Source organism: Saimiri boliviensis, chromosome 9 (genome assembly GCF_048565385.1).
Source record: "Saimiri boliviensis isolate mSaiBol1 chromosome 9, mSaiBol1.pri, whole genome shotgun sequence".
Taxonomy (NCBI): domain Eukaryota; kingdom Metazoa; phylum Chordata; class Mammalia; order Primates; family Cebidae; genus Saimiri; species Saimiri boliviensis.
The window spans coordinates 102908349-102927367 of NC_133457.1; the positions used below are offsets into that span (position 1 = coordinate 102908349).

Sequence of the window (19019 nt, forward strand, 5' to 3'; positions counted from 1 at the left end):
TGACAGGTGAAGGAACTGGGCCTGATCTGTCTGTTTCCCTTCCTGGTCACGATCCCAGGGTTCACCTTGGACTTATATTTGTTTCTTCCTCTCCTACCTGGGACCAGGAGACTTTTATTGTGAGGGTGAAATGAGACTGTGGTTTTGAACTTTTTCTTTTTTTTGAAGCAGAGTTTTGCCCTTGTTGCCCAGGCTGGTGTGCAATGGCACGATCTCAGCTCACTGCAACCTGCACCTTCCGGGTTCAAGTGATTCTCCTGCTTCAGCCTCCCGAGTAGCTGGGATTACAGGCATGTGCCACCACCATGCCCGGCTAATTTTTGTATTTTTAGTAGAGACAGGGTTTCACCATGTTGGCCAGGCTGGTCTTGAACTCCTGACCTCAGGTGATCTGCCCACCTTGGCCTCCCAAAGTGTTGGGATTACAGGTGTGAGACACTGCGCCTGGTCATTGAACATATTTTGTTAGCTGAAAAGAACTACCCTGAGGATCAGCAAAGTTTTTCTGCAAAGGGCTAGATAAGAAATATTTTCAGCTGTGTGGCCATATGGTCTCTGTCTAACTCCTCAGCTGTGCTGCTGGAGCCTCAGAGCAGCCATGGGCAATGCATAATAAGGAGCATGTGTTCCAATTAGTTTCTGGACAATGATATCCCACTTTCATATAATGTTCATGTATCACCAAATATTACTCTTCTTTGATTTTTTTCAATCATTTTTTAAAAAAATAGAAGCCATTCTTAGCTTGTAAGCAGTACAAGATTAAATCGGATTCAGTTTGTAGACCACAGTGTGCCAACCCCTGTACTCTCCAAACAAAATAGTTTGTATTATTGCTGCTATTTAACTTCCTGCTCAATACAGGAATCCCAGCTTTAGCACTTCTTTCATGAGGTCAGCCAGGTTGAGACTTTGTTTCTGCACTAGCTACTTTGAGCAGAAATAGGGTTTTTACCACTTGGCTATCATTCTGTAGGTTTTTGGTTTTTAGTGAAATTGAGACATTCTGATTATAAAGGTAGTACATACGGATTTTAAAATGCTTGGAAAATACTGGTAAACAAAATAAAAATCCCTGATAAACCACGGCTACTATGTATTTTTTTTTCCAATGAGAAGTGTGTGGATATGTGGAATGCATTTTTTCCCTTTCCAGTTGAGATTGCATTGAATATAAAGTTTTGATTTTTTGTTTTTCCATTCTACATTATATATCAAGCGTTTTCCCATGTCATTAAAAATTCCTCAAAGATACCAGCTGCAGAATATTCCATTATATAGATGTTCCATCATTTACCAAATCAACCTCCAATTGTTCAGACATTTGGGTTGCTTCCAGGATTTCTCCTTTATCAATGACATGCATATAAACAGTGCTGCTGTGAACATCCTTGTCCGTAAATCTTTGTCTGTCCTCTAATCTTTTCTTTAGGGGGTATGTGTGCTGAAGATTCCTGGGAAAACTGTGCTTCTGACTTATATACTACCCCCCCAACCTTTTTTTTTTGAGATGAAATCTCATTTTTGTTGCCCAAGCTGAAGCGTAGTAGCGTGACCTGAGCTCACTGCAACCTCCACCTCTCAGGTTCAAGCAATTCTGCTTCAGCCTCCTGAATAGTGGGGATTACAGGTACCTGTCACCATGCCTGGCTAATTTTTTGTATTTTTGGTAGAGGCAGGGTTTCACCATGTTGACCACGGTGGTCTCGAACTCCTTACCTCAGGTGATCCACCCTCCTCGGCCTCCCAAAGCATTGGAATTACAGGCATGAGCCACTGCGCCTGGTTTATACTAACCATTTTTGCTTTACTGAATTTGACTTTGCTGATTATGCAATTCATAAGGTTTCCTCCCTGATAATGACTTCTTTCTCCTCTCCTGCCCCACTAGCCCCAGCAATCACCGATCTGCTTCCTGTTTATAATCTCATTTTGAAGTATCTCATTTTTGATCAACCTAAAGTTGATTACCTCCTTATTTGCTCAGAATTCCATTCTTCATAATAGTAACGCTGCCACCTCCACTTTCTTTGTGTTTGTATTTGCCTGTTTTATATTTGAACATTCTTTTATTTTTAGTCTCTCTGTTATTTTGTTCAGAATATATCTCTTGTAAGCAGCACACAGTTGATTTTTTTTGGCAACCAAATCATTACTGCTTTATGGGAAGGATAAATGATTCAATTTATTCATCTAGTAGATGTTTGGATGTCGGTCATCTTGCTTTGTGATTTGTGGCATTTGTTTCTTTATTATATCTTTCATTTTGTGACTTTTAACAAATACTGTGTTGATTTGCATTTATCTTTTCCATCGGTAATATGGAAGCTACAAGTACTGACTTGAATTTCTCACATAGTTACCTTTAAATTTTTCAGAAATCTTGTTTTATTTCCCAGGAAGACACTTGGAAGCCCAAAGTAGGATTTGTTTGTGTCCTACGTAAGATAGGGCAGAGGCAGAGTAGCATCTTTAGGAAAGGCCAGAATCCAGCCTGGGTGACAGATTAAACCATGCAGAGATGGCAGAGGTGGTTAGGAGCAGGGAAACCAGAGGGAAGCTTCAAAGTGGACAGGTGTGAGCTGAAGGAACTTCTCCCTTCGTAGACAACTCATTGCTTCTTCCTAAACATTTGATAGGAATGGATTTTATTCTTGGCTATATTTGAGTGAGGGTCTCTTGGCATTAGTCATGCCTGAAATAGCAGTTATGTATGGAATCAACTAGACTAGAATTGAGCCTCGGCACTTAGCTAAACAAGCTTGGACAAATCATATAAGTTCTCTGTCAAATGGGCTGATAATAGCACCTAAGTCATGGGGTTGTTGTTGGGATTAAGGGATTTTGGGGATCTGGGATAATACATATAACATCCTAGTACAGTGCCTCATACTCAGAAAATAGTCAATGAATGTTAGATGCTATTATGATGGCTGTGAAGCCATTACAGTGTTTATATGTATGTATCTCCTACCTGGAGGGCTGGGAATATTTTTATCTATTACTTGCCTGGAGATATAAAGTAATTGGACTATTTTTAAAAATTCAGGAGACATAGGTGGAAAGAGAAGTGAGGTGAGAGAGATGGGTTTTGGAGAGCAAGAGCAAACCAGAAAGAGGCATGCAAGCCATCTGGGGAGAGAGGCAAATTGGGATAGGAGCAGATACCTTGGAGAGCTCCCCAGCTGCCAGCTCGTTTTAGGCAGGCCAGGCCCTGCAGGGCGGAAGGGAGATCAGGTCCCTGGGTCTGCAGTGAAGCTGTAAGGAGAGGTGCTGGGAGAATTCTGGAGATAGAATCAGCAAAGAACAGGGGCCTGGTGCAGCTGGGGTCTGATGTGTTTATGAATAGAATGGGGAAGTTCCAAGATCGTGTTTCTGGATAAGGGGGACCCTTGCCTTCAGTCTTTGAGATTAAGCACTGTAAGCGGTAATATAAGGGGAAGGAAGGGAAAAGAAGAGAGAGGAAAAGGTCCAAGACACAGTCTTTGCAGCTTTTGCAGAGAAACCTTACAGACCCATATCATCTTCACGGTAGCTGAGTTAGATGCAGTTCTCCCTCTAATCTAATACATAATGTCCTCTCACACATTAGGAAGTGATTCCCCACCCCACCCCGACCTCCATGTCTCCGAAAGACGATATATTTTGAAGAGGATTAGCTGCAGGCCTACTTTGTACTTCAGTTTTCTTGGTATCGTTAGTTTTTTGTTTTTAGATCAAATTAAAAATCTTTTTAATTTGATCATTCAGTCAACAAATATTGAGTACTTTCTCTAGGAGCTGCATATCCTAGATAAGGGGGCAGGCATGAGTTGCCCACATAGACCTTACATCCTAAAGGGTGTGCAGTCATTTCTCCTGCACACACCCAATGCCAGATGTAAGTTACATATGCAGAGGCATCTGGATAACATATGTGTCAACCCCTTCTGTCTTGCAGAGACATGTGTCCTGGGCATGGAGGTTCTAGAAGGGAGAAGGTTTATAGCTACGTGTCTGCAGTTCCCTTGGCCATCTTGTCCTGGTGATGCCAAGGGTATCAGAGATGCTAAGGGAGAAACTGGCCTCTTTGTACAAGCCAGAGGGTGAAGATTCTCGTCTGAGAAGGAAAAGTCTGTGGCCCAGCCTGCTCTTGCCCAAAGGAAAAAGCGTAGAGTAGTCCAAGAACAGATGTTCCGACTGGTTCTGAGGCTTGGGTAGAGATCACATAAGCTCCATTCACTTCTGCAGTCATCAGATATTGACTGGGGGCCTGAACTGTATCACAGTAGCAGCACGGTGGCCAAGAGATGGTCCTGCTTGCCCTACCCATCCAGATCTTTAGTGTTGCAAAGACACAGACAAATCCATATGCAACTACACCATAGTGTTAAGTCCTTTTGGAGTTTGTGGGGCACAGCAAGCATGTGATGAGAGTGCCTGGGAAACCTGCAGGAGGCTTCGCAGAGGAAGTGACATTGAAGCTGGGACTTGGAGTCTAAGTAAGAATTAATCAGGTGAAGTGAAGACAGAGAAAGACAGGCAGGGCTGGGCATGGTGGCTCATGCCTGTAATCCCAGCCCTTTGGGAGGCTGAGGCAGAAGGATCAGTTGAGCTCAGGAGTTCGAGACCATCCTGGACAACATGGCAAAACCCCATCTCCACAAAAATACAAAAAAAAAAAAACTTAGCTGGGCATGGTGGTGTGCACCTGAACTCCCAACTACTTAGGAGGCTGAGGTGGGAGGATTGCTTGAGGCCTGGAGGTCGAGGCTGCAGTGAGCTTGATCATGCCCTGCACTCTAGCCTGGGTGACAGAGGGACTTTTTCTCAAAAAAAAAAAAAAAAAAAAAAAAAAAAAAAAAAAAAAGGAGAAGAAGAAGACAGGAAGAAGGAACAGCACTTGAGAAGAGGCACAGGAGGGGTGGTGTGGAGTAGGCCTGGAGAGGGCCATGGTGGTCAGGTGGGATGATGCCAGGAAAGACAGGTGATGCTGGGAAACATAGGCAGATTACATAGGGTCCATAAGGGCCCAAGTGGCCAGTGGCCTTCCCCCTTCCTTCCGCCTTCTTTCTCCTTCCTGTACACAATGATTGAGCACCTACCGTGGAGCAGACACTGTCCTCAGCACTATGGGTACAGTGATGAGTGGGATAGATGTTGCCTTGACCTCAAAGACCTCTCAGGCTGGCAGGGGAGGAGCCCCTCCCCACCCCACCCCACATTTTTTTTTTTTGAGATGGAGTCTCACTCTGTCACTGGGCTGGAGTGCAGTGGTGCAATCTTGGCTCACTGTAACCTCTGACTCCCTGGTTAAAGCGATTCTCCCGCCTCAGCCTCCCTAGTAGCTGGGGTTACAGGCACGTGCCACCACACCCAGCTACTTTTTGTATTTTTAGTAGAGATGGGTTTTCACCATGTTGGTCAGGATGGTCTCAATCTCTTGACCTCATTGTCTGCCCACCTTGGCCTCCCAAAGTGTTGAGATTACAGGCATGAGCCACTGTGCCCAGCCCCTCTTCTCTTTTTAAAGTTGAGATATAATTTACATACCATAAAATTTACCCCTCCCCCCCCTTTTTTTGAGACACAGTTTCACTCTTGTTGCCCATGCTAGAGTGCATGGCACGATCTCGGCTCACTGCAACCTCCACCTCCCGGTTTCAAGTGATCCTCCTGCCTCAGCCTCCTGAGTAGCTGGGATTACAGGTGTGTGCCACCACGCCCGGCTAATTTTTTTTTTGTATTATTAGTAAAGATAGGGTTTCACCATGTTGGCCAGACTGGTCTCCAACTCCTGACCTCAGGTCGTCTGCCTGCCTCCATGTCCCAAAGTGCTGAGATTACAGGTGTGAACTACTGTGTCTGGCCTAAAATGTATCTTTTTTTTTTTTTTTTTCCTAAGACGGAGTCTTGCTGTATCACCAGGCTGGAGTACAGTGGCACAATCTCAGCTCACTGCAACCTCCCCCTCCCCTGCCTGAGCCTCCTGAGTAGCTGGGACTACAGGCACATGCCACCAGGCCCAGCTAATTTTTGTATTTTTAGTAGAGGCGGGATTTCACCATGTTGGCCAAGATGGTCTTGATCTTCTGACCTTGTGATTTGCCCGCCTTGGCCTCCCGCAGTGTTGGGATTACAGGCGTGAACCACCATGCTTGGCCAAAGTTTACTCTTTTTAAAGTATGCAATTTTGTGGTCTTTGGTACAAGACCTTTCACAAGATTGTAGATTCACTATCTACACTTGAAGATAGATTCACTATCACCAGTGTTTAATTCCAGAACATTTGCAGCACCCTCAAAGGACCCTGTATTCATTAGTAGTCACTCCCCATTCTCCCTCCAGTCCTCTGGTCCCTGGCAACCACTAATCTGCTTTCTCTTTCTATAGATTTGGCTATTTTGGACATTTCATATAAATGAAGTCACACAATATGTGGCCTCTGTGTCTGGCTTCCTTTACTTAGCACGATGTTTTCAAGGTTCGTCCATGTTGTAACACATAGCAGTACTTTATTTCTTTTTATGGCAGGGTACTATTCCATTGTATGGAATTTTGTTTATCCATTCATTAGTTGGTGGAAATTTGGGTATTACTTTAGGGCTATTGTGACTAATGCTATAAAAACATTCATATGTAAGGTTTTATGTGGACATATGTGTTCATTACTCTTTTTTTTTTCCATTACTCTTAAATATATATATAGGAATAGAATTGCTGGGCCAGGTGGTAATCCTATGTTTCACTTTTTTTTTTGAGATGGAGTTTTGCTCTTGTTGCCCACGCTGAAGTACAATGGCACGATCTCGGTTCACCGCAGCGTCTGCCTCCTGGGTTTAAGTGATTCTCTTGCCTCAGCCTTCTGAGTAGCTGGGATTACAGGTGCCTGCCACCATGCCCGGCTGATTTTTTTGTATTTTGAGTAGAGACGGGGTTTTGTCACATTGGCCAGGCTGGTCTTGAACTCCCCATCTCAGGTGATCCACCCACCTTGGCCTGCCAAAGTGCTGGGATTACAGGCATAAGTCACCGCGCCGGCCTGTTTAACTTTTTGAGGAACGGTCAATCTGTTTTCCATAGTCCTGTACCATCTTACATTCCCACCAGCAAGGCCCAAGGGCTCTGACTTCCACACGTTTTCACACGGTTGTCCAACTCCTCCTCTGCTTGAGTGGGCCAAGAGTGATACTCTCTATCTGGGGAAGAGCAAGGGGCTGGTGCCTGGGGCCTGAGGCTTGGTCCTGGGGAGGTGACTTTGAGGGAAGCCCATGTCTTTCTGGTCCACCAGGGTAAGTCATCACCCAGGATCCTGGGGAAACTGCCTGGCAGAGGGGCGGGCTGTACCAGTCACTGCAGAAGCCACCATGTGAGTTGACTGAGTCTCCACCCTCAGCCCCAGGCGGCTGGGCTTCCCTGGGAGCAGCTATTTCTGGCTATTTCTGCTCCAGGGAGGAGCAGCGGTGGGTGGAAACGTTGCAATTGCTCAGTGGGGTGATTTGGAAGCACAGTGCACTGGGGGCACAGGACAGCTTTGACTTGGGAGGAGAACAGAGGGGCAGCTCTGAGAGTGCTGGCCCTTTGGCATTATCATAGCCAAGGGCTGGGCTCACAGCAGTCCTGACAGCACCTTGAAGAGCGGGTAATAAGTCAGTGTGGACTGGGCTTCTCATACAGGAGGTGCAGCCCAGTGGGCGGGGTGTGGCCACATGACGCAGGCCACCAAGGTGCTTGGAAGCAGGGGGAGGCTGGGGTCCACCCGCACTGGAGATGCAGCAGGAAGATGGACAGAGGTGGTGATGGAGCTCAGGCTCACAGCTGTCATTTATTAGCTGTGGGACCCCAGGCTCAAGGTTAACTTCTGTGCCTCAGTGACTTCATTTGCAAATACAGCAACTGCAAAGGCTGCAGCAATGCCTGTTGGCAGCTTCTTTATCGCGTGATGTTCTGGAATGCTGCCCTTTATTGGCAATGGTCTTGACCTTTCTTTTAGCTTTTTGCCATCCCTGTGGGCTCTCTTCGTGCTAACATCTGTGTCTGCACTGTGTGTCTCTTTGCTGCATGTGTTTCCTTCCCTGGGTCCTTGTTTGCTACAATTTTAGCAAAGTGGTTAGAGGTTTACTCTTTGGAGCTGGCTGGACCTTGGTTAAAAATCCCAGCTCTACTATTCCCAGCAAGGTGCCCTTGGGCAAATCATTTCATGTATTCAAACCTGAGCCTCAGTTTTCCCATCTGTAAACTGGAGCAATAATCACAGGGAGTTATTTAATAACAGCGGGATTATTGTAACTGGATTATGAGGACTAATTAACTTGATGGATATGAAGGGTGCCTGGCACACAGTTAGTGCGGGGCTGTAGAAAGAGCAAGGGCACAGGGCACGAGAGTATGGTCCTGGACAGAGGGACATGCTGAGTTCCCTGTATCCAGCCTGGAGAGGGGACAGTGTTGGGTAAGGCTGAAGGACTCCTGTGGTCAGCCTCCAGGTCTGGCTGTGTTGATGAGGGAAGCTCAAGGAAGGGTGTCTGCTCACTCATTTTTTAAACATTTTTAAATTTTTTTTTTTAAGAGACAGTATCCTGCTCTGTCATCCAGGCTGGAGTGCAGTGGTATGATCACAGCTCACTGCAGCCTCGAACTCCTGGCCTCAAATGATTCTATGGCCTCTATCTCCCAAAGCATTGAGATTATAGGTGTGAGCCACCACACCTGGCCTCACTCAATTTTGTACAAAAGTCACAATCATTGCTTGTCATTCCTGAGTCATACTTCTGTGGGTGCCCCATGTCTATGGAACTACACCAAGAAATAGTTTCATGGCCTCAGGAACAGGTAGCTCCATGGGCAACAAAGTAAGTGCTGCTGTGAAGGACAAAAGCAGAAATGCACGGTAGTGTGGAGAAATTAGATGGGGAAGCTCAATGGAGATTGGGGCAATCAGGGAAGGCCTCCCAGAGGAGGTGACATTTCGGCTAAAATCTGAAGGATGAAGAAGAGTTTGCCGGCCCAAGAGTGGGAAGAAAGGGTTCCAGGCATAGGAAACAGTGTGTGTAAAGGCCTGGAACATCAGAGCTTGGTTTGTGTTGTTCTGTTTTGTTTTAGGAAATGAGAGACCCATGTGGCTGAACCAGTGAGGGATTCAGGTGAGACGAGTGTGGAGTGGGCAGGGACTAGATCATGCAGTGCCTTGGAGGCAGTGGGAGGATGAGGCCTCATTGCTGGGCACTGGGCAGGAAAGGGAGGAAGAGAGATAGGAGGGCAGAGCTTGGTGAATGGGTACCCCATGTGCCCCCATGAACATGACAGTGCAAGTCACATGGTCAGGTATCAGCAGCTCAGCCCAGGGCACCCCCTGCTCCAGGGAGACGCAGATTGCACAGGGTCCACCTTCGCTGGGCAGTCACCTCTGCCTGGCTCTCCCCGTTTCCCCAGAGGAGGAGCAGGAGCCATGCCTATGGTCACATGTCACTGACCATCTCGAGGTCAGGAAGATGCTCTTTGAGACGAGTGGGTCAGATGCCAAAGAAAACACAAGCTTGTCAGTGATGTCTCCCTGCAAAGGCAGCCGCCACCAGCTTCCTGCTGAGATGGGCCAGCTCAGCCTCACTTGCTGCAGCTGGAGATGGAGAGGACCAGATGGCCCTGTTTGGCCCAGATTCCAGCCAGATTGCCAGGGAGGTGTGGGCGGAGCGGCGGGGTCGGCGCCAGGAGCAGGGATACGTGAGAGAGGAGGGTGGGAGCTACCTCTTTCCATCTCAGTAGGGTCCTGCCTGTGTGGGGGGTGGGGGGGCACCAACTGTGGCCTTACAGTGGTCCGTGAACCAGCATCTGCTCAGAGCTCCCTGGAGAGAGATTGCCTCTTTTACCACCAGCTCTAAAGCTCCTGGGCGATGCAGGATGTTGATGGTTGTATTCCGAGCAGCCAGCACAGGACGGGACACAAGCAAGAGCTCACTGGTTGTTTTTGATTTTTATTTCTTAAATAAATGCTAACAGTAGCCAGAGCCTTGTCTTTAACCCCACAACAATGCCATGAGGGAGCACTGTTGTGATCCCCATTTTGCAGATGAGGACATGGAGGCAGAGAGGGGGAATAACTTGCCTATAGCGGCAGCTAAGCAAATGCATCAGAATAAATGGGTGACTCCAAAAACTGATAGCCGAGCCTGGGACTTAGGGCTTTGTGGGCAGGGAGCCACCCTGAGCGTGGGCAACTGAGAGAAGGCATGGACACTCCTGGAAGAAGGGAAAAAGCATGCCTTTCTTGTCTTTGTGCTCCCTGAGCTCCAGGCAACACCTTAGACCCAAGCCAGCTTCCTCCATTGTTCCAGGTGTTCAGAGAGCAAGAGATGAGCCCGGAGAGGTAGGAGACAGGCCCCCTGGGCATGGCTGAGCAGGCTGCACACTGCATAATTCCAGGGCACTCTATTCACGTAAACTATGATGAGAACAGTGCAAGGTACTGTTATGCAAGCATATTTGCATATTGCCTTGGAATTATGCAAGGCAGTAGCTCTGTAGGCGGGACCACACCATACAGGACTTTGAAGACCAGGGGTCTGCAAAGGACCAGATAGCAAATATCACAGGCCACGTGTGCCATGCAGTCTCTGTTGTACCTATCCAGATCTGCTGTTGCAGAGTGAAAGCAGTCATAGGTGATCTGTAAATGAATGAGTGTGGATGTGTTCCAATAAAACTTTACTTACAGAAACAGCCTGCCTGCCTGCCAGATTTGGCCCACAGGCCATAGTTTGCCAATCCCAGTGAAGATCATGGAAGGATTCTGAACTTCATCCCAAGAGCAACGTGGAGGCTGGATGTGGTTGTGTGTGCACCTAGAGTCTCACCTACTCAGAAGGCCGAGGTGGGAGGATCGTTTGAACCCAAGAGTTTGAGGCCAACCTAGGCAACATAGTGAGGCCCTGTCTTAAAAAAAGAAGAAGGCTGGGCATGGTGGCTTATGTGTGAAATCCCAGTACTTTGGGAGACCGAGATGGGAGGATTGCTTGAGGCCAGGAGTTTGATACCCGCCTGGTCAACATAGCAAGACCCCATCTCTATATTTTTTAAAAAAATTGTAGGAAGGAGAAGAGAGCAAAGTGGAGCCATAAGAAGCTTCGAAACAGGGAGTCAGGGGAGGCAGGTTTACATTTTAAATGGCCCTGAAAGAGCTAATCCCTCAGCAGGGCACCCCATTTCTTCTGTTCCATTTGTGGATCCTTGAACTCGTTTGTCTTCCAGAAGAGACTTGGCTTGGGACTGCAGGGCCTCTGATACATAGACAGTTTCAGAAGCAGGGTCACTGCGGTCCATTTCCCATTACCGTCTTCCCCAAATCAGCTCTCAGCACAGGTCTGGACATGACAGAAATCCAGAAATGCTGATTGCCATTCCTGGATCTTAGGGCACAGTAGAACGGTCCACTGGCCACCAGCCTGGGCTTTAAAATCAGACAAGTCTGGTGTCAAATCCCTGCTCCTTAATTTGGCCATGTATGACCAAACTACACTTTCCTGACCCTCTATCTCTTCTTCTGCATAAGGGGAATAATTATAGATGTGAACTCATGAAAGAAAGTGGTTCTGAATTGACCTAGGTGCAAATGATAGGCTTGGTAAGAAGACATTATTTTATTTATTTATTTATTTATTTATTTAGAGATAGAGTCTTGCTCTGTCACCCAGGCTGGAGTGCAATGGTGCAATCTCAGCTCACTGCAACTTCCGCCTCCTGGATTCAAGCGATTCTCCTGCCTCAGCCTCCCGAGTAGCTGGGATTACAGGCATGCACCACCACACCTGGCTAATTTTTGTATTTTTTGCAGAGACAGGGTTTTGCCTTGTTGGCCAGGTTGGTCTTGAGCTCAAGTGATCTATATGCCTTGGCCTGCCAAAGTGCTGGGATTACAGGCGTGAGCCACTGTGCCTGGCCAGAAAACATTATTAATATAAGAGTCATTTTCTTACTGAACTCCAGAGGCAGGAAGCCTGGTTGTGCACTGGGTGGTGAGGACTTTGCTCCGGTGACTAGATTACAGAGCCAGGCCTTGGGCTCCCGGCTACACTGTAAGTAGCACTGCTGGGGCAGCCTTGGCTCATGAGTATTACAGGCTTCCTAGAAATGGGAATGATTTGTCCCACCTCTTGGGCTGAAAATAACTGCCCAACATCAGGGTAATTACATGGCTTGGATTCCTGCACAGTGCAGAGAACACCCCAATAATTACTGTGCACAAACACTGCTTCTGCCAGCTGATGCTTCTTTCCTGCCTCAAAGAGTATCTCCTGGACAGGAAGTTTATTCTGCCACCCATCCCATGGGATTTGAACCTCTAGCTAATGTGAGCAGAACCATCCAGAATTCCATCCTAGTCAGGGGCATAGTGGCCACTGCTCCTCTCCCAAAAGCCATCTGTCAGGCTCAGGATACCCCCACTCACCCTTGGGCAGCCTGGGTCTTGGTGACCAGTGGCTTTGCCATAACCTTCTACATGGTCCCAAGGCTAACACCAGGCACTGGGGCTGGAGGAGACACCTGTGAGCAGAGAGCTGCCCGCTACAGACATGAGTTTCCAGAGTCAGCCCTTGAGGGTGACCTGCTTTGCTCAGAGATGAAAAGTCTTTGTCCTTGGACCCAACTAGAGGGCTGCCAATTGGGTCAAGGTCCTGGAGGAGTTCTTGAGGACTTTACTGTGCACCAGGCTTTAGGGATAAAGCCATAAGTACCAGATCACTGTTCTGTCCTTGTGGGGCTTAGTGTCCAATGAGCAGATAGCCCCAAAGCCCATAATTAAATAGTTATGTAATTGTAGTTGTTAAAAGGGTATAAATGAGATGTATAGGAGCTATGGGTATATATGACAGGAGTCTGGGGAGTTTCAGCTGAGACCTAAAGGATGAGGAGTGGGGCAGGTGTGGGCGTGTGTGTGTGTGTGTGTGTGTGTGTGTGTGTGTGTGTGTGTTAGAAGTGGATGCATGGATGATGGTGGTTGGTTGGATGGGTGGATTGGTGGATGGATGGATAGCTATATTGATGGGTGGATGATGGTAAGTGGGTGGATGAATGGATGCTGGTGGATGGATGGATGAATGATTGAGTCTTCCAGGCAGTGGGAACAGACTATGCAAAATCTCAGAGGCTGGAAGACACGTTGTGACTCTGTAGCTGACAAAAGACTGTTGTGCAGAGTGTCTGGAGTTTAAGAAATGAGAATGGAAAGGTAAGCAGGTAGGATGATTGTGCACAGCTGAGCAAGCTGGGTACTGGACAGATGCCAGTCTCATAAACCATGATGCAGATGGTGCCCCCTAAAACTGTGCAAGCTGGAGCCTGGCAGGCAGGGCTTACATCATGCAAGAATTTGTTTGCCATAGGAAGAGTTTTGGCCTTTACTCCCACAGCAGTGGGGAGCCATGGAAGGATTTTAACAACTTGGGATAGAGCTAACTTTCATGTATAATGCCCCAAAGCAGCACTGTCTAATAGAACTTTCCAAGAATATAAAAATGTTCTATTTCTACACTTTCCAATATGGTAGCCACCAATCACTTGAAACTGAGCACAGCATGCCTGAGAAAATGAATTTTGAATATTAATTCATTTACCAGCCATAATAGCCAGATGTAGCTAGTGGCACCATGTTGGTCAGCACAGTGCCAAAGGATCTGGACCTTACTGGACAAGGTCTTGTCGTGCTTAACCCCTACCAGATATGCATACTGGGCAGGTCTGCTAGAGATGCCACCTCTTGCTGGGTGTTGGCCTCAACCTCCCCTTCATGCAGGGCCTCGGTCTACACTGAAGCCTAGAGTGCAACTGGGGCTGTAGTTTGGGAGCTGGGCCTCATGAGGATGGAGCTGAGGGGGTTGCCCCCACCCTATCCACCACTGCTCCTGAGCCCTTGAGGACTGCCCTTGCCTACCAGCGTCTTTTTTCCCTGGGGTTGGTGACTGGGCTTTTTGTCCTGCAGAATGAATAGGCTTCTCCCAACCCTGCCCAGCTCACTTCTAACTTGTTCCCCTACAGCAGAGGCAAATCAATGAGGAAACCACTTCAGCCCTGCCCTATGGCATGAACCGTAGTGTGGAGATAGTGTCCACGGTGGGTGCTAGGCGGTGTGGGCTTTGGCTTCTGTTTCACAAGGTTTCTGGCTGGGGGTGGGAAGAGGCTCAGAGGGGTCAGCACCAGCCTATGTCTCCTATATGCTGTGCCTGGACCTCCACGCCTAGCTTCATCAGCATGATGGCATGAGGGCCACACATACAAGGCAGCCTGTGTATTCAAGTTCTTCCACTTGACTCCACAAATAGCCACCCTCTGTTCACCCCTCTGGCCTAGACGTCCGCTTGCCCAGTAACTGCACAGTCTACCTTTGGGAAGCTGGATCCAGGGAGGATCCTGCTGAGGCCCTGCAAGCAGGCTCAGAGCCATTTGGACAGGACAGTAGAGGTGTGGCCTAGAAGGTGAACCAGGGGCTTGGGTGGACTCATCCCACTGAACCCCTGGACTCTTCATCTATGGGGAGAGGGAAAGCTGGAGGGCCTGAGATCACCCTGCTAAAGTAGAGGAGGGGTGCACGTTGCCAAGCCTGGGAAGGGGACTGCAGGGCTCCTGGGCAAGCTCCTCTCTTCTCTTCCTTTGTTTGCACTTGGGCTCAGGGGAGAATTAGGGCCTGAATGGTGGCAGGCAGAGGAGGAAGAAGGAGGGTCACAGTGATAAGGGGAGGAGGCTTATCCTAAGCAAGAGGGATTCCAGGATTTCAATGCTGTTCACTCTGGCCTCCCTGCCCACCCAGAATCCCTGAAAAAAACACACACACACACACACACACACACACACACACACACAACTAGACAAAAGTCTAGGGATTGTGAATGGTTAAAACCTCTACGACCCTCCTTCCCCAGGGCCCAGTAGGGTCAAAGAAGGGGCATTTGACACCCATAGGTGTAAAATCACCTGCTATGGGGAACCACCACAGTTTTAATAAAAATCATGACTGCTGCCAGAGCAGGAGTTCACCTTCAAACCCCATGCTGAGCCCCTGGCATGGCTCACCTCGAAGACCACTCACACTGCCACAGTGAGGAGGATGGACAACATCCCCATTTTACAGTTGGGAAAACTGAGGCACAGAGAAGGAAGTGTCTTGGCTGACGTTGCACAGCCAATGAGAATGGTGCCCAAATTTAAACCTCCAGAGTGTATGCTTTCAATGACTAGAATGTGCACCTCTGGACAACAATGAAAATTGCTTAGCTCAGTGCCTGGCATACAAGAAGTGCTCAATAATTGTTAGCTCTTATTATTGTTATCTATGATAAGACAAGCAGTGGGATCCACCTCTTGGAAATCCTGGACCAAAGACCTATGTGCTGGGCCTCAGTTGTCTCATCTGTAAACTGAGGAGGTGTTACTACTTTGCTCCTGGACCTGCAGGGAGAGTGGGTGTTATCCGGGCCCCTGCATGCCTGCACACCAGTGTGCAATGGGAAGCTCACTCCTGTACCCTCCTATTGCAGTACGCTACTTCCTGAAGAACAAGGTCAGCCCTGATTTGTGCAACGAGGACGGACTCACAGCCCTACACCAGGTAAGGCCGGGCTTGTTGGGGTTCTCGGGCTCCTTGCTCCTCACCTGGGTGGGTACCCTGTTTATCGGCACTTTCCTGCTCAGAACCCTCAGAGAAGAGAGAATGAGGGAGGGAGGAGGAGCCCGCAGCTGGCCCATCTGAAAGGCTCTTGTCTACTTTGGAGACATGCGTGTCTGTTACAGCCACCCCACAGAGCCCTGTGTGTGCGCAGCCGCGCCCGCACATGCAGGCTCTGAGGACAGGGAGCCTTTGTTCACTGCATCCCTACTGCCCATCAAAGCAAGTGTGTTTGGAGCTTGACAGTGTACGAAGCACATTCACTCTCATCAGGAGATCCCATCCACCCTGGCGACAGAGGCAATTGGCGGGACTTATGTGACCTTAGGCAGGTCACATGGTCTTGATCTATGGCCTTGAGCCATGTGCTATCATGACATGTCCTTTCCAAGGCAGAGGGATGCCTTCCTGCTGGGGACAGCTGCTCTGGCTGTCACTCTTCACGTGGATGCTGCTACAGTCTCGGAACTGGTCCCCAGCATTCAGTCTGACTCTGCCATAATTCTCTCTCCACGCAGCAACCACGGGCATGCTGAAGCCAAAAATCTCCTGTTACTCAAAGTTCTCTGGTGTCTTCCCATAACGTGGGGGATAAAGAACAACTTCTGCCATGGCGCACGAGGCCCCACGAGGCTGGGCCCCTGCCCAATCTTCTAAGCTTCCTGGCTCTCTGGGTTCCAGCCACCCAACTTCTCAGGTCCTTGTACCCACTGCGCTCCTTCCCACCACACTTCCTACAGCACTTGGCACTTTCACCTGTTAGCTCCCGTCCACAGCGGGAGCCTGGGAGCTGTGCTGTGATTGACATGCCCTTTGTCTTCTGAAAGCCCCCTTCCTTTGTAATTGGTCATTTTAGCCCTTGATGTCCTCACTGGGTGTTGACTCCTCCCCTACTCAAACCGAGCTGTCTGGTTTGGCACAGCCCATGCCTCTTGCTTGCGAGTGTATTCTAGCATCTTTCCGCATGCTGGCATACAGTAGGTGTTCAATATGTCCATGCTGAATTAATGCATGAACACACCGAGGCCTCCCTGTGCCCAAGTTTCTTGATGGACTTGAGTCAGAGGCCAGGTAGCCAGAACCCTGGGCTGGGGAGGGCCTCTCCACCTGCATACAAGGGCAGGGGTGGGATGGACAGGGAGGGGCCATGCCCTGCCCTCAGCCCCAGGGATAGGTCCCTGTGTGCCCTCTTGGCTGCTCTCTCACAGGGCCTCAGGCATCTACTCTCAGGCAGCTGCCTCAGTACCCCCACTCCATCTGCTCTTGGAAACTCCTAGACTCCCAGCTCCATGAACTCTAGAGGGCCTGGGACTCCACCAAGGAGTGGAAAGCAGGTGGCTGCTGTAGCTTGCCCTGAAATGGAGATCCAAATGCCAATTCCTGAGGCTGGGCAACACCCACCAGCCATGGGCATGAGGATCAAATGTGTGGGCTACTTCCTACCGCGTACCAGAAAGGTGAGGACGTCAGGACAGAGAATCAGACTTGTGGCCTGGAGCTGTCACCCACTAGCAGTGTGACTGTGGGCAAGTTACTTAAGCTCTCTGTGCCTCAGTTTCCTCATCTCTAAAAGAGGAATAACAAGTACCCATCTCATTGGGTGGTTGTCAGGATTAAATGAACACATATAAAACCCCTTTAAGCAGCACTTGATACTGGATAAATAATAGTTATTATTATTAAAATGTATCATGTGACCACTTATCTGCAAAATACTTCACTTATATATTTCATTTTGATCGTCACAACAGACCTCAGAAATATTATCATCCCCAGGCCAGGTGCAGTGGCTCATGCCTGTAATCCCAGCACTTTGGAAGGCTGAGGAGGGTGAATCACCTGAGGTCAGGAGTTCAAGACCAGCCTGGCCAACATAGTGAAACCTGTCTCTACTAAAAATACAAAAATTAGCCAGGTGTGGTGGCGGGAGTCTAATCCCAGCTACTAGGAAGGCTGAGGTAGGGTGAATTGCTTGAACCCAGGAGGCAGAGGCTGCAGCAAACCAAGATGGCACTACTGCCCTCCAGCCTGGGCAACAGAGTGAGACTCCGTCACCAAAAAAAAAAAAAAAAAAAAAAGTATCCCCATTTTACGACTCGGGACACTGAGGCAGCCTATTCAGTGGAACTTTCTACAGTGAAGGAAATGTCCTTTTTCCACAGTGTACAGTATGAGAGCCGCCAGCCACATGCAGCTCTATAGCACTCGAAATGTAACTGATGTGACTGAAGAAATAGATTTTGAATTTTATTTAATTTTATTGAATTTAAAGAAACAGTGGCTGTTGTATTATACTTAATAATATAATTAAGGGGAGGTGAAATCGCCATTCCAAGGTCAAACGGTGATTGAGTATGGAAGCCAGGATTTGAAACAAGAAGTCTCCATTGCTTTGTGGACACCACAGCTGCAACTCTCTGAGCCCCAGGTTCCACCCCAAGTTGTCATCCTGCGGCAATGAACTCTCAAGTGGCGCCGTATTTTTAGCTTGGGGTTCCCGCCACCTCACATAGTGCCTCAGCTTTTCCATGTCACGTTGCTTTCTTTCCTTTCCCTCTCCTCCCCTCCCCTCCCCTCCCTTTTCTTTTCTTTTTGTGAGACGGAGTCTTGCTCTGTCGCCCAGGCTGGAGTCCAACAATGCGATCTTGGCTCACCGCAAACTCTGCCTCCTGGGTTCAAACGATTCACCTGCCTCAGCCTCCTGAGTAGCTGGGATTACAGGTGTGTGCCACCGCACCCAGCTAATTTGTGTATTTTTAGTAGAGACGGGGGTTTCAGTATGTTGGCCAGGCTGGTCTTGAACTCCGGACCTCGTGATCCACCCGCCTCAGCCTCCCAAAGTGCTAGGATTACAGGCATGAGCCACCACGCCTGGCTGGCCACATTGCTTTCTCAGGACCAGTTTCTCCTCTGGACTCCTGGACCTCTGGGGAATGCATGGTCAGGGAGGTGGGAACTCACCAGGCTCCAAATTTAGCTGCATGAAGCTGATGGCTGACCAGCTGAAACCCACACCCCATCCCAACCACCCCACTTGCCTTGGGCCTCATCTTAAGATCCCTTTCAGGGAGACATCACCCTCATCAGCCTGTGGGCTTCCATTCATTCTTTCAACAAATACCTATTGTGTGCCTACTCCATGCCAGGTATCTGCTGGGGACAGGGCTCCAGAAGTAACTTAGGCAGAGTCGCTGCTCTCAGAGTCCAGAGTGTGCTGTGACCGCAGGCACATAAATAATAATAGAGATAATGCAGTGTGGTCAGGCTCACACAGAGATAGGCAGGGGCTCAGTGGCAGCTTAAAGCTGGGAACCCATGACTTGACTCAAAGGGAAACTGAGAAAGGCTTCTAAGAGGAAGGAATATCTGAGCTGGGTCTTAAAGGATG

General features: G+C 48.5%; 1 protein-coding gene across 4 annotated transcripts in view; it reads left to right on the forward strand.

The window, feature by feature from the left end:
- Positions 1 to 19019, forward strand: part of PPP1R16B (protein phosphatase 1 regulatory subunit 16B) — a 120507-nt gene that overhangs the window by 73916 nt on the left and 27572 nt on the right. For all 4 annotated transcript variants that reach the window (XM_074406531.1, XM_074406533.1, XM_003936380.4 and 1 more), the window contains one exon: positions 15504 to 15574. In XM_074406531.1, coding sequence (XP_074262632.1) covers positions 15504 to 15574 — 71 coding nt within the window. The remainder of the gene's footprint in view (positions 1 to 15503; positions 15575 to 19019) is intronic.